Raw genomic sequence first — 12,931 nt, forward strand, 5'->3', positions numbered from 1 at the left:
AAAGGCATCCTGGATCAGATAAATAATTTTTTCTATATATTCACTGTATTTCAGTTGCCCAGGCTGGACTTGATCTAGCAGTACTTGTGCCTCAACCCCCAAGTCTCTGGGATTATACACTTGCACTAACACACCAATATATTTAAGGCAGTTTAAAAAAAAAAAACACTTCTTAGAATTATTGACTTGCTGTTTTAGTTCTTCCTTTAGATTTAAAAAAATGGAAACAGGGATTCACATATAGTTCAATACTTCAAAGGCTTCTTGGGCTCTACTCCCAGGCACAAAAACACATGAAAAGCGTGGTCTACTCTGGCATCAATAGATTGGGAATTGTTATCAGAGCAAAAGAACTGAACAGGCATTCAAAAGCATTGGAAAGGGCTGCTGTAAAGCAAACCATCAAGACATTAATGCTGGTAAAGGAGGACACATTGCTGATACTATCATAGGAGAATGTTTCCATGGCAATGAGAGCATGGCAAAGCCAAGTGAGAAGTAAGGGGTAAAAATTAATTTTCAGATAATACATTCAGGAGAACAGGGGGACATTGTTCTATACTGAAAAGAAGGACCCAAAAAACAAAGCCTTCTAGATGGGAATTGAAAAATGGATTTTATGAGGGGCCAGACTGAGAACAAGAGACATTCTCTTTGGGTCAGACTGAACAGAGGAATTCACTATGAACAAGTTTCCAGGGAAATCTAAATCTCTGCTCAATATTTCTCAGCTCTGCTCTGCTTCTAATCACTAGTTTTTCTCCTTCTCAGCTTCACAGGCACTAGAAGTTAACAATGAAAAACCACTCTGTGACCAAATTCATCCTACTGGGACTAACAGATATCCCAGAGCTTCAGATTATCCTTTTCATATTCCTCCTCCTCACATACATGTTCAGCATCATTGGGAATCTGACCATCATCATCCTTACACTGCTGGACTCCCACCTACAGACTCCCATGTATTTCTTCCTCCAGAATTTCTCCTTCCTGGAAATTTCCTTTACATCCATTTTCACACCTAGGCTGCTATTCAGCATCTCAACTGGGAATAAGACTATCAGCTTTGCTGGTTGCTTCACTCAGTTGTTCTTTGCCTTTTTCTTTGGAGCCACTGAGTTTTGTCTTCTGACTGCCATGTCCTATGACCGCTATGTGGCCATCTGCAAACCCCTGCATTATACCACCATCATGAACAGCAGTGTCTGCATCCAGCTAGTACTCTGCTCTTGGCTATGGGGTTTTCTGATCATCTTCTTCCCAATCATCTTTACCAGTCAGCTAGACTTCTGTGGGTCCAATGTGCTGAATCACTATTACTGTGACTATGGACCCCTCATAGAAATATCTTGCTCAGACACAAGTCTACTGGAACTGTTCGATTTTATCCTGGCAGTTGTAACGTTGGGGGTCACCCTGGTGCTGGTGATCCTCTCCTACACAAACATCATCAGGACCATTCTGAGGATCCCTTCCGCTCAGCAGAGGAAAAAGGCCTTTTCCACATGTTCTTCCCACATGATAGTCATCTCCCTCTCTTATGGAAGCTGCATCTTCATGTACATAAAGCCTTCAGCGAAAGAAGGAGTTGCCTTCAATAAGGGAGTAGCTGTGCTCAATACATCAGTCGCCCCTTTACTCAACCCATTCATTTACACTCTGAGGAATAAACAGGTAAAACAAGCCTTCAAGGATATGGCCAGAAAATTATACATATTTTGTCACTTTAATAAAGGAGAAAAATCAGGAATATAACAATATAATAATGTGTGCACAAGAAAATGAAAACTATTTTGCTTGTTATTAATCTCATGATCAACTGAATAACTGATTCTATCTTCCCACAAGGAGGCCTTGGGCTCATTAGTTATTATCAGGATTAGGGTTGGAGCTCAGTGGTAGGGACCTTCCCTAGAATGCCCAGAGGAGAAAAAAAAAAAATATATATATATATATATATATACATATATATTAGATATATAATAATGGTTTTATTATCAAAAAGTTGTGAATAAATATGTCAAAAATGACTGGTTAGACTGGGTAGTGGTTCACATGCCTATAATACCAGCAACTTGGTAGACTTAGACAGGAGGATTGCAAGTTCAAAGTCAGCCTCAGCAACTTAGCGAGGCCCTAAGCAACATAGCAAGACCCTGTATCAAACAAAAGAGGGCAATGGAGCTAGGGAGGTGGCTCAGTGGTTAAGCAACTCTGGGTTCTATCCTTAGTACTAAAAAAGAAAAAAGAAAAAAAGAGGCTACTGCTCAGAAGAGATTATTCTTATTCTATGCCAAAAACTATTCTACCAAATCACTTTTTCTACCATTTTAAACAGTTTTATCTCTGAAGCTTCTCCTTTTGATGACTCCAAAGACTGGCTTTTCTGGCACATCCTACAGAAAGAATTTCCTACGTTACACTGTTAGGTGTCATGAGTATTCTTAAGGACTTTTCTGGCTGTCCTATTTGAATGATGAAATCAGAATGAAAGTTTTTAAATGGAATCATCTTGACTCCATTTAAAGGGAGACTCAGGAAAAGAGAAATCTTAAGCAGAATTGGTAATGATAAAAATTCAACAAGCGCTCAAGTGTGACAAACTGACAAAGCTGTGCCTGATGTTTGGAGGACACATTTAAATACGGTCTGGGAAGATTACCCATGAGTTATTAACCCTTCCCATAGTTCCCTGCATCAAAGGTCCCTTATATGTCCCTCTGATCTTGTCAGTCATTGTAGGATTGGTAGATCCCTGCCTTGTGTGCTTAAGTGGAGACACCTGGCATCTAACACTTCAGGCCTCATCACCCCCAAGAATATTAACAAGCACAGCTCCAGGACCATCCTTCTCTCCCACCATCACCCTTGGTGAATGAGAGCCACCACTGAACCTTAGTGATGCTGGTGCCCCTCTCACAATCCCAGTCCTCATGTCCCTAGAGAACGCAGGACCTCCCCTGGAACAAATCTTTGGAGACGCTTATGATCGTACATCTTTACTCATTCCTTTGTCATTTCCCTTCCAGGGAAACAAGGTATGTCCACATCAGTGGTTTTGGATATTACTTTTTCCACACTGTACAAGACACCCTAGCCATGAACTGAGGTCTTTGCCCAGATGTTAAATCCCACACCTTGAGAAAGCCTCCCATGTCCATAAATTCTAGCTCAACCAGTCTTACATGCCTGACCCCTAAGCAATATCTACTCCCAGGACTACACCTCTCACTCCAGCCAAGACAAGTTGACTGGTGATTACAACACTTTCAGTGTACAGATTCTTTCCCTCCCCCACCCCTAAGCCACCATGTCTCCACCTACACTATATGGGGTTTCACCCTAATATATCAGCCCAGCATCTAGGAAAGGAGATGGGAAGAGCTCCTGAGGAAGCCTCCGCTCTCTTGCATAGGATAAACCTCTGAAACACCTTCCAGCTATCTCTTACTAAGGAAGAGTGAGTCACATCTGTAATTCTACTTGTTCATAAGGGCTAAAACTGTGAAAATACTCAGACACCCATCCAGATGTCCCTTTTCCATATCTCCAGTCCTAGGATTCCCCCATCAGGTTCTTGAGTTTCATAACACACCTGCCCTACTAAGAATTCAGAGATTTCTGGAGCTCAAGAACCATAACAATAGACCAACATGTCACTCAACTCTATCTGTCCTTACACTACAGGAGATCAATTCCCCCTTGAAAGCTATCACATGGTCCCTCTGGCTCTCACAGTTAGCTACTAACTAGTTTTTAGACTCCCATGATCCCTCTTCAGGGCATCAATACAACTTACCTGTAACTATTCATCTACAAAAATTGTCCAACTTGAAATAAAATACAGTATAAAATAGAAAAAAAATAAAGAGGAACAACTAAGACAAATTTCTTGTGCAAAACATAAACCAATAAAAATAACTATCCTCAGATATGACAGATACTCACATTATCAGACAGGAACTATGAAATAATTGTTATTAACATGTTAAGTATCTAGTGAACAAGGGAGAAAACATGCATGGACATTTTGGAAACTTCAGCAGAAACAAAGTATTTTTAAGAGTATAATTGAATGCTAGAACTATAATGGATAAAACAGAAATAAAAATTTCTCATAAGCTTACTAGACACAGTTTAAGAAAGAATCAGGAGGTTTCAAGATGGCGAACTAGAGGGTGGCTGCATTTCATGTTGCTCCAGGACTCAGGATTCAAAAGAGGAGATATTGAGAGACTTGGGACCAACTCAAAGCCAGCGGGTGAGTCTCTCCCGTTGGGGAGGCATCCTGGATTGGGCGGTAGTCCCAGAACGCAGGGAACTTTGTGAAGTAGAGCTGCCTGGTGAGACACCCCTCCCCCCACTGAAGCAGTGAACACAGACAACTGGGAGCATCGTAGAGGAGGCCGGTCAGCACACGCTTGGTTTCGGAGCAACCCGCCGGGCTTCGGTGGCTGCCCAGAGGAGGGGCCACATAGCCAGGCGATTAGGTGCAGAGCAGGGTCCCAAGACCTAGGTGGCTTCTCGGTGGAAGAGCTGCACAGACAAGCTGAGGGACGGAGCGAAGGTTCCAGGACTGCAGGCAGCTTCTCTGAGGAGAGGCAGCCTAAGGAGACTCGTCTGCGAAGGGTGAGGCTCCCAGGTCCAGGAGGTAGGTCCGGGCCCCTGGGAACATTGCAGAGGAAGACTGCCCAGCCCAGGCGGCAAGATACCCCTCCCCCTGCTGAAGCAGTGATCATGGAAAACTGGGAGCTTTGTACAGGAGGCCGCTCAGCACAACGCTTGGGTTCGGAGCAACCCGCCGGGGCTCCAGCGGCTGCCCAGAGGAAGAGCTACGCAGCGAGCTGTTTGGACTCAGAGCAACCACTCCTGAATACCGGGGGGGCTGCCCGGAGGAGGAGGAGGAGCGCGGCGGGTCGCTTGGACTCGGAGTGACTGCACCAGAGCTACACGCAGTTGCCAGAGGAGGAGCTGCTCAGTGAGCTGTTTGGACTCAGAGCGATCACTCCTGAACACCGGGGGGCTGCCTGCAGGAGGAGGACAAATGGGGTGGGTCACTTGGACTTGGAGTGACTGCCCAGGGCTATGGGCAGTTGGCGGGAGGAGGCGGCGCGCAGTGAGTTGCTTGGACTCCTAGTGACCGCACCGGAACACCGGGCGGATGTCCACAGGAAGAGGCGTGCGGTGGGTCGCTGGGACTCGGAGCGGCTGTACAGGGCTCCAGGTGGCTGCTCAGAAGAGGGGCCGCATAGCCAGGCGATTAGGTGCAGAGCAGGATCCCAGGACCTAGGCGGCTTCTTGGTGGAAGAGCCACACAGAGACACATTAGGGGTGGAGCGCAGGTTCCAGGACTGCGGGCAGATTCACTGAGGAGAGGCAGCCTAAGGAGACTCGTTGGCGAAGGGTGAGGCTCCCAGGCCCAGGAGGTAGGTCCGGGCCCCTGGGAACATTGCAGAGGAAGGCTGCCCAGCCCAGGCAGTAGTTGTAGATTGAGGGGAACCTCTAGGAGGGGAACTGACCAGCGAGACCTCCCCACCAGGTAAGTCTTTTCTGCAGGGTAAGGATTTCCCTCAAGGACGGGAAAACCAGAGACACAGGCACAAACAGGCCTTGCCTCAGCCTGCAGCCTAGTTCTCTTTTGGATGACCATTAGTCAACACGTGGAGGCACCTCTGCCCACTATCAGGGAATATACCCCACCTGAAGGCCACCATCCCTAGAGAGGCAGCTTCCTTGTGGAGCACCGCATGATCAACTTCCTCCAAGACTTCAGGCTACTGAAGGCTAAGAGGGGATATACTAGAAATCTTCAGGGACATTATAAGTCAATAGAGGAAATCTGCAATATCTTAGCGGTCCACTGAAACCTGAACAATACGAGAAAACAAGTGAAGAAAATGCCCCAAACAAATCTAGATGTTACATCAATAAAATCCAATGACGGCATGACAGAAGAAATGACAGAAAGGGAGTTCAGATGTACATAATTAAAATGATCAGGGAAGCAAACGAGGAGATAAAAGAGCAAATGCAGGCATTGAATGATGAGATGAAAGAGCAAATGCAGGCATTGAACGATAGCACCAATCGACAGTTAACAGAGCAAATTCAGGAAGCAAAAGATCATTTCAATAAAGAGTTAGAGATATTGAAAAAAAAACCAAACAGAAATCCTTGAAATGAAGGAAACAATAAACCAAATTAAGAACTCCATAGAAAGCATAACCAATAGAATAGAACAGCTGGAAGACAGAACTTCAGATATTGAAGACAAAATATTTAACCTCGAAAACAAAGTTGAACAAACAGAGAAGATGGTAAGAAATCATGAACAGAATCTCCAAGAACTATGGGATATCATGAAAAGGCCAAATTTGAGAATTATTGGGATTGAGGAAGGCTTAGAGAAACAAACCAAAGGAATGAACAATCTATTTGAAGAAAAAATATCAGAAAATTTCCCAAATCTGAAGAATGAAATGGAAAATCAAGTCCAAGAGGCTTATAGGACTCCAAATACACAAAATTACAACAGACCCACACCAAGGCACATTATAATGAAAATACCTAACATAAAAAATAAAGACAGAATTTTAAAGGCTGTGAGAGAAAAGAACCAAATTACATTCAGGGGGAAGCCAATACGGATATCAGCAGATTTTTCAATCCAGACCCTAAAAGCTAGAAGGGCCTGGAACAACATTTTTCAAGCTCTGAAAGAAAATGGATGCCAACCAAGAATCTTATACTCAGCAAAACTTACCTTCAAATTTGACGATGAAATAAAATCATTCCATGATAAACAAAAGCTAAAAGAATTTACAAAAAGAAAGCCAGCATTACAGAACATTCTCAACAAAATATTCCATGAGGAAGAGATAAAAAAAAAAAAAAAAAGAAGCAAATCAGCAAAGGGAGGAATTATCCTAAAAGAACTGTCAAATAAAGGAGGAACCAAGTTGTGTCAAAATATAAATAAATAAATAAATAAATAAATAAATAAATAAATAAATAAAATTTTAAATATGAACCAAATGACCGGGAATACAAATCATATCTCAATAATAACCCTGAATGTTAATGGCCTGAATTCATCAATCAAAAGACATAGACTGGCAGATTGGATAAAAAAGAAAGATCCAACAATATGTTGCCTGCAAGAGACCCACCTCATAGAAAGAGATACCCATAGACTAAAGGTAAAAGGATGGGGAAAAACATACAATGCACATGGACGCAGCAAAAAAGCTGGAGTATCCATCCTCATTTCAGATAATGTGGTCTTCAAGCCAAAGTTAGTCAGAAGGGATAAAGAAGGACATTTCATACTGCTTAAGGGAAGCATAAATCAGCAAGATATAACAATCATAAACATCTATGCCCCAAACAGTGGCTCATCCATGTATGTCAAACAAATCCTTCTCAATTTTAGAAACCAAAGAGACCATAACACAATAATACTAGGTGATTTTAACACGCCTCTCTCACCACTGGACAGATCTTCCAACCCAAAATTGAACAAAGAAACCATAGATCTCAATAACACAATCAATAATTTAGACTTAACAAACATTTATAGAATATACCATCCAACCAAGAGCGAATACACTTTCTTCTCAGCAGCACATGGATCCTTCTCTAAAATAGACCATATATTATGCCACAAACCTAATGTTAGCAAATACAAGAAGATACAGACACTACCTTGCATTCTATCAGATCATAATGGATTGAAGTTAGAAATAAATGAAAGAGTAAAAAACAGAAACTACTCCAACACCTGGAGATTAAACAATATGCTATTATATGATGAATGGATAACAGAAAATATTAGGAAGGAAATTTAAAAATTCTTAGAGGTAAATGAGAACAAAGAAACATCATATCAAAATCTCTGGGACACTATGAAAGCAGTACTTAGAGGAAAATTTATTTCATGGAGCGCATTTAATAAAAGAAGTAAAACTCAACAAATAAACAACCTAACACTACAGCTCAAAGCCCTAGAAAAAGAAGAACAGACCAACACCAAAAGTAGTAGAAGACAGGAAATAGTTAAACTCAGAGCTGAAATCAACGAAATTGAAACAAAAGAAACAATACAAAAAATTGACAAAATAAATAGTAGGTTCTTCGAAAAAATAAACAAAATTGATAAACCTTTAGCCACACTAACAAAGAGAAGACGAGAGAAAACCCAAATCACTAAAATTCAGAATGAACAAGGAAATATCACAACAGACACGACTGAAATACAAAACATAATTAGAAGCTGTTTCAAAATCTATACTCCAACAAAATAGAAAATTTCCAAGACATCAACAGGTTTCTAGAGACATATGAATTGCCTAAACTGAACGAGGAAAACATACACAATTTAAATAGACCAATTTCAAGTAATGAAATAGAAGAAGTCATCAAAAACCTACCAACAAAGAAAAGTCCGGGACCAGATGGGTTCTCAGCCGAGTTCTACAAAACCTTTAAAGAAGAGCTCATTCCAATACTTCTCAAAGTATTCCATAAAATAGAAGAGGAGGGAACCCTCCCAAACTCATTCTATGAAGCCAATATTACCCTGATACCTAAACCAGACAGAGACACATCAAGGAAAGAAAATTTCAGACCAATATCCTTAATGAACATTGACACAAAAATTCTCAACAAAATTTTAGCAAATCGCATACAAAAACATATTAAAAAGATAGTGCACCATGATCAAGTGGGTTTCATCCCAGGGATGCAAGGTTGGTTCAACATCAGGAAATCAATAAATGTAATTCACCATATCAACAGACTTAAAGTCAAGAATCACATGATTATTTCAATAGAGGCAGAGAAAGCATTTGATAAAATACAGCACCCCTTCATGCTCAAAACACTAGAAAAAATAGGGATAGTGGGAACATTCCTTAACGTTGTAAAGGCCATCTATGCTAAGCCCATCGCTAAAATCATTCTAAATGGTGAAAAACTGAAAGCATTCCCCCTAAAAACTGGAACAAGGCAGGGATGCCCTCTTTCACCACTTCTTTTCAATATCGTCCTTGAAACTCTAGCCAGAGCAATTAGACAGACCAAAGAAATTAAAGGGATACGAATAGGAAAAGAAGAACTCAAACTATCCCTATTTGCTGATGATATGATTGTATACTTAGAGGAACCAGGAAATTCCACCAGAAAACTTTTAGATCTCATTAGTGAATTCAGTAAAGTAGCGGGATATAAGATCAATGCACATAAATCTAAGGCATTTTTATACATAAGCGATGAATCTTCAGAAAGAGAAATTAGGAAAACTACCCCATTTACAATAGCTTCAAAAAAAATAAAATACTTGGGAATTAATCTCACAAAAGAGGTGAAAGACCTCTACAATGAGAACTACAGAACACTAAAGAAAGAAATTAAAGGAAACCTTAGAAGATGGAAAGATCTCCCATGTTCTTGGATAGGCAGAATCAATATTGTCAAAATGGCCATACTACCAAAAGTGCTATACAGATTCAATGCAATTCCAATTAAAATCCCAATGATGTACCTCGCAGAAATAGAGCAAGCAATCATGAAATTCATCTGGAAGAATAAGAAACCCAGAATAGCTAAAGCAATCCTTAGCAAAAAGAGTGAAGCAGGGGGTATCACAATACCAGATCTTCAACTCTACTACAAAGCAATAGTAACAAAAACGGCATGGTATTAGTACCAAAATAGAAAGGTAGATCAATGGTACAGAATAGAGGTCATGGACACAAACCCAAATAAATACAATTTTCTCATACTAGACAAAGGGGCCAAAAACATGCAGTGGAGAAAAGATAGCCTCTTCAACAAATGGTGATGGGAGAATTGGAAATCCATATGCAACAGAATGAAACTAAACCCATATCTCTCACCATGCACGAAACTAAACTCAAAATGGATTAAGGACCTCGGAATCAGACCAGAGACCCTGCAGATTATAGAAGAAAAAGTAGGTCCAGATCTTCAACATGTCGGCTTAGGACCAGACTTCCTCAACAGGACTCCCATAGCACAAGAAATAAAAGCAAGAATCAACTGGGATAGATTCAAACTAAAAAGCTTTCTCTCAGCAAGGAAACTATCAGCAATGCAAAGAAAGAGCCTACAGAGTGGGAGAAAATCTCTGCCAATCAAACTTCAGATAGAGCACTAATCTCCAGAATCTATAAAGAACTCAAAAAACTCTACACCAAGAATGCAAATAACCCAATCGACAAATGGGCTAAGGAAATGAATAGACACTTCACAGAAGAAGATCTACAAGCAATCAACAAACATATGGAAAAATGTTCAACATTTCTAATAATAAGAGAAATGCAAATCAAAACCACCCTAAGATTCCATCTAACCCCAATTAGAATGGCGATTATCAAGAATACAAGCAACAACAGGTGTTGGCGAGGATGTGGGGAAAAAGGTACGCTCATACATTGCTGGTGGGGCTGCAAATTAGCACAGCCACTCTGGAAAGCAGTGTGGAGATTCCTTAGAAAACTTGGAATGGAACCACCATTTGACCCAGCTATCCCACTCTTTGGCCTATACCCAAAGGATTTAAAATCAGCATACTACAGAGATACAGTCACATCAATGTTCATAGCTGCTCAATTCACAAAAGCCAGATTGTGGAACCAACCTAGATGTCCTTCGATTGATGAATGGATAAAGAAACTGTGGTATATATATATACAATGGAATATTACTTAGCCATAAAGAATGATAAAATTATGGCATTTGCAGGCAAATGTATGAAATTGGAGAATATCATGCTAAGTGAGATAAGCCAATATCAAAAAACCAAAGGACGAATGATCTCTCTGATAAGAGGATGATGACACATAATGGGGGGTGGGAGGGGTTAGTGTTAGGGTTAGAGTTAGGGTTAGGGAGGGGGGCAAGAATGGAGGAAGGAAGGACTGTATAGAGGGAAAAGAGGGGTGGGAGAGGTGGGGGGGGAAGGGAAAAAATAACAGAATGAATCAAACAACATTACCCTATGTAAATTTATGATTACACAAGTGGTATGCCTTTATGCCATGTACAAACAGAGAAACAACATGTATCCCATTTGTTTACCAAAAAAAAGTAGAAAGAAAGAATCAGTGATAAATCAAGAGAATATATCCAAATTAAATGTAAAGATAAAAAACTGAACTGGGGGAAAGACCATTCCAGTATCATCACACAAGATCAAATACTATAAAATATATGTAATATGAGTCCCAGAAGAATAGAGCAAGAATGAGGGGAAAGTAATATTTGCAGTGATATAGTCAAAAAATGTTCCAAACATAACAATAGTGGAATCTCTGCCAAAAGCAGAACAGGATAAACACCACATGTACACTCACACTTAGAAACATACGAACTGATGAAAATCAATAGAGAGCAGATTTTAAAATCATTCAAAGAAAAGTAAAAGAAATCACATACAAAGCAAAAATATATAAGAAATTCAGCATTTTTCTACAAAGAAATTATATAAGCCAGAAGACAACAGATGGGCAGCTTTAAAGTACTGAGAGGAGATAGGCTATTGACCCACAATTCTATGCCCAGTAAAAAATATCTGTCTTACTTAAGGCAAAATAGGGCTGGTGGTACAGCTGAGTGGTAGAGTGCTTGCTTACAGTGCACTATGCCCTGCTTTCAATCCCCAGAACTACAAAAAAACAAAAATTAAGGCAAAATAAACCATTTTGAAGCCAACAAATACTGTAGGAAATACACTGCCAACAAACCTAAGGTGTCAGAAATTTTAAAGGAAGTCCTTCAAGTAAAAGAAACTTGACTCCAGACAAAAGTTTGGATCTATAATAAGAAATGAAGATTGCTAGAAGTAGTAAATAAACAAAGTAAATATAAAAGACACTACTTTTTTTTTTTCTTTTGAAAAAGGTTCAACCTAGTGGTACTGGACCAATGAGTCATATCTCCACCCCTTTTTTAACTTTTTGGTTTTCATACTGGTCTCTAAGTTGCTGAGGCTGCCTTCAAACTTGAAATCCTCCTGATGCAGTCTTCCAAATTACTGAGATTAAAGGTGCCCACCACTGTATCCAGCTCTTAACACTACATTATTTTTAATAACTTAAAAGGAAACTGAATTTTAAAAACAAAAAAATTACTATATTGTGGAGTTAATGAACATGAAATAACTGGACTATCCTCTAGTTAAAAGTTTTCTGGGGCTGGGGAGATAGCTCAGTCAGTAGAGTACTTGCCTTGCAGGCACAAGGCCCTGGGTTTGATCCCCAACACCGCACAAAATAAAAAGTTTTCTGGATTAGAGATCCCCTTTTGTTGTAGATAGATAAATATCAGAAAATTAAATGTGAGTCAATGGTCTATTAATAACAACATTTTAGACTTGCAGCTAAGAGAACTTAGCATTACAATACTGTGATTTTTAACAAGATACTGTTTTAAAGTTGATGTTTTTCAAAATTAAATTCCTTATGACATTTTGCCAAAAAAAAAAAAAAAAAAAAAAAAAACTCTCAAGGAATTTGGAAAATTAAAGAGGTTTTATGACAGTATAGAAAGATGCTGAGAATTTTTAAATATATGAAATTTCATTTGAGATGGAAATGTCCAAAACACTTGTTCTGCAAATGTAAAGATATGGGGCTTAAAATGAAATTATAATTCGGACATTAGAAGCATGAAAATAACTATACAAAAAAAGAAGGGGATTAAAAGAAAAGACCTAGGGGCTGGGGAGATAGCTCAGTTGGTAGAGTGCTTGCCTTGCAAGTACAAGGCCCTGGGTTAAAAAGATTCAACATCCCTGGTGCTTAAGGAAATGCAAATCAAAACTACATGGACGCTGCTCCGAAGTCTCTGGTGACTGTGCAGCCTGTGTGCCCCGCAAGTCCCATGAGGTCCCTCAAGAGGACGGCAGGTC

General features: G+C 40.0%; 1 protein-coding gene across 1 annotated transcript; it reads left to right on the forward strand.

Moving 5' to 3' along the window:
- Positions 1 to 795: 795 nt before the first annotated feature.
- Positions 796 to 10,126, forward strand: LOC124983298 (olfactory receptor 6C4-like; the record flags this gene model as incomplete). The annotated part of the gene is made up of 2 exons (XM_047550480.1): positions 796 to 1,720; positions 10,110 to 10,126. Coding segments are annotated over exons 1-2 (942 nt in total), but the record flags the coding sequence as incomplete, so codon positions are not given.
- Positions 10,127 to 12,931: the final 2,805 nt, after the last annotated feature.

Source organism: Sciurus carolinensis, chromosome 4 (assembly GCF_902686445.1).
Source record: "Sciurus carolinensis chromosome 4, mSciCar1.2, whole genome shotgun sequence".
NCBI lineage: Eukaryota > Metazoa > Chordata > Mammalia > Rodentia > Sciuridae > Sciurus > Sciurus carolinensis.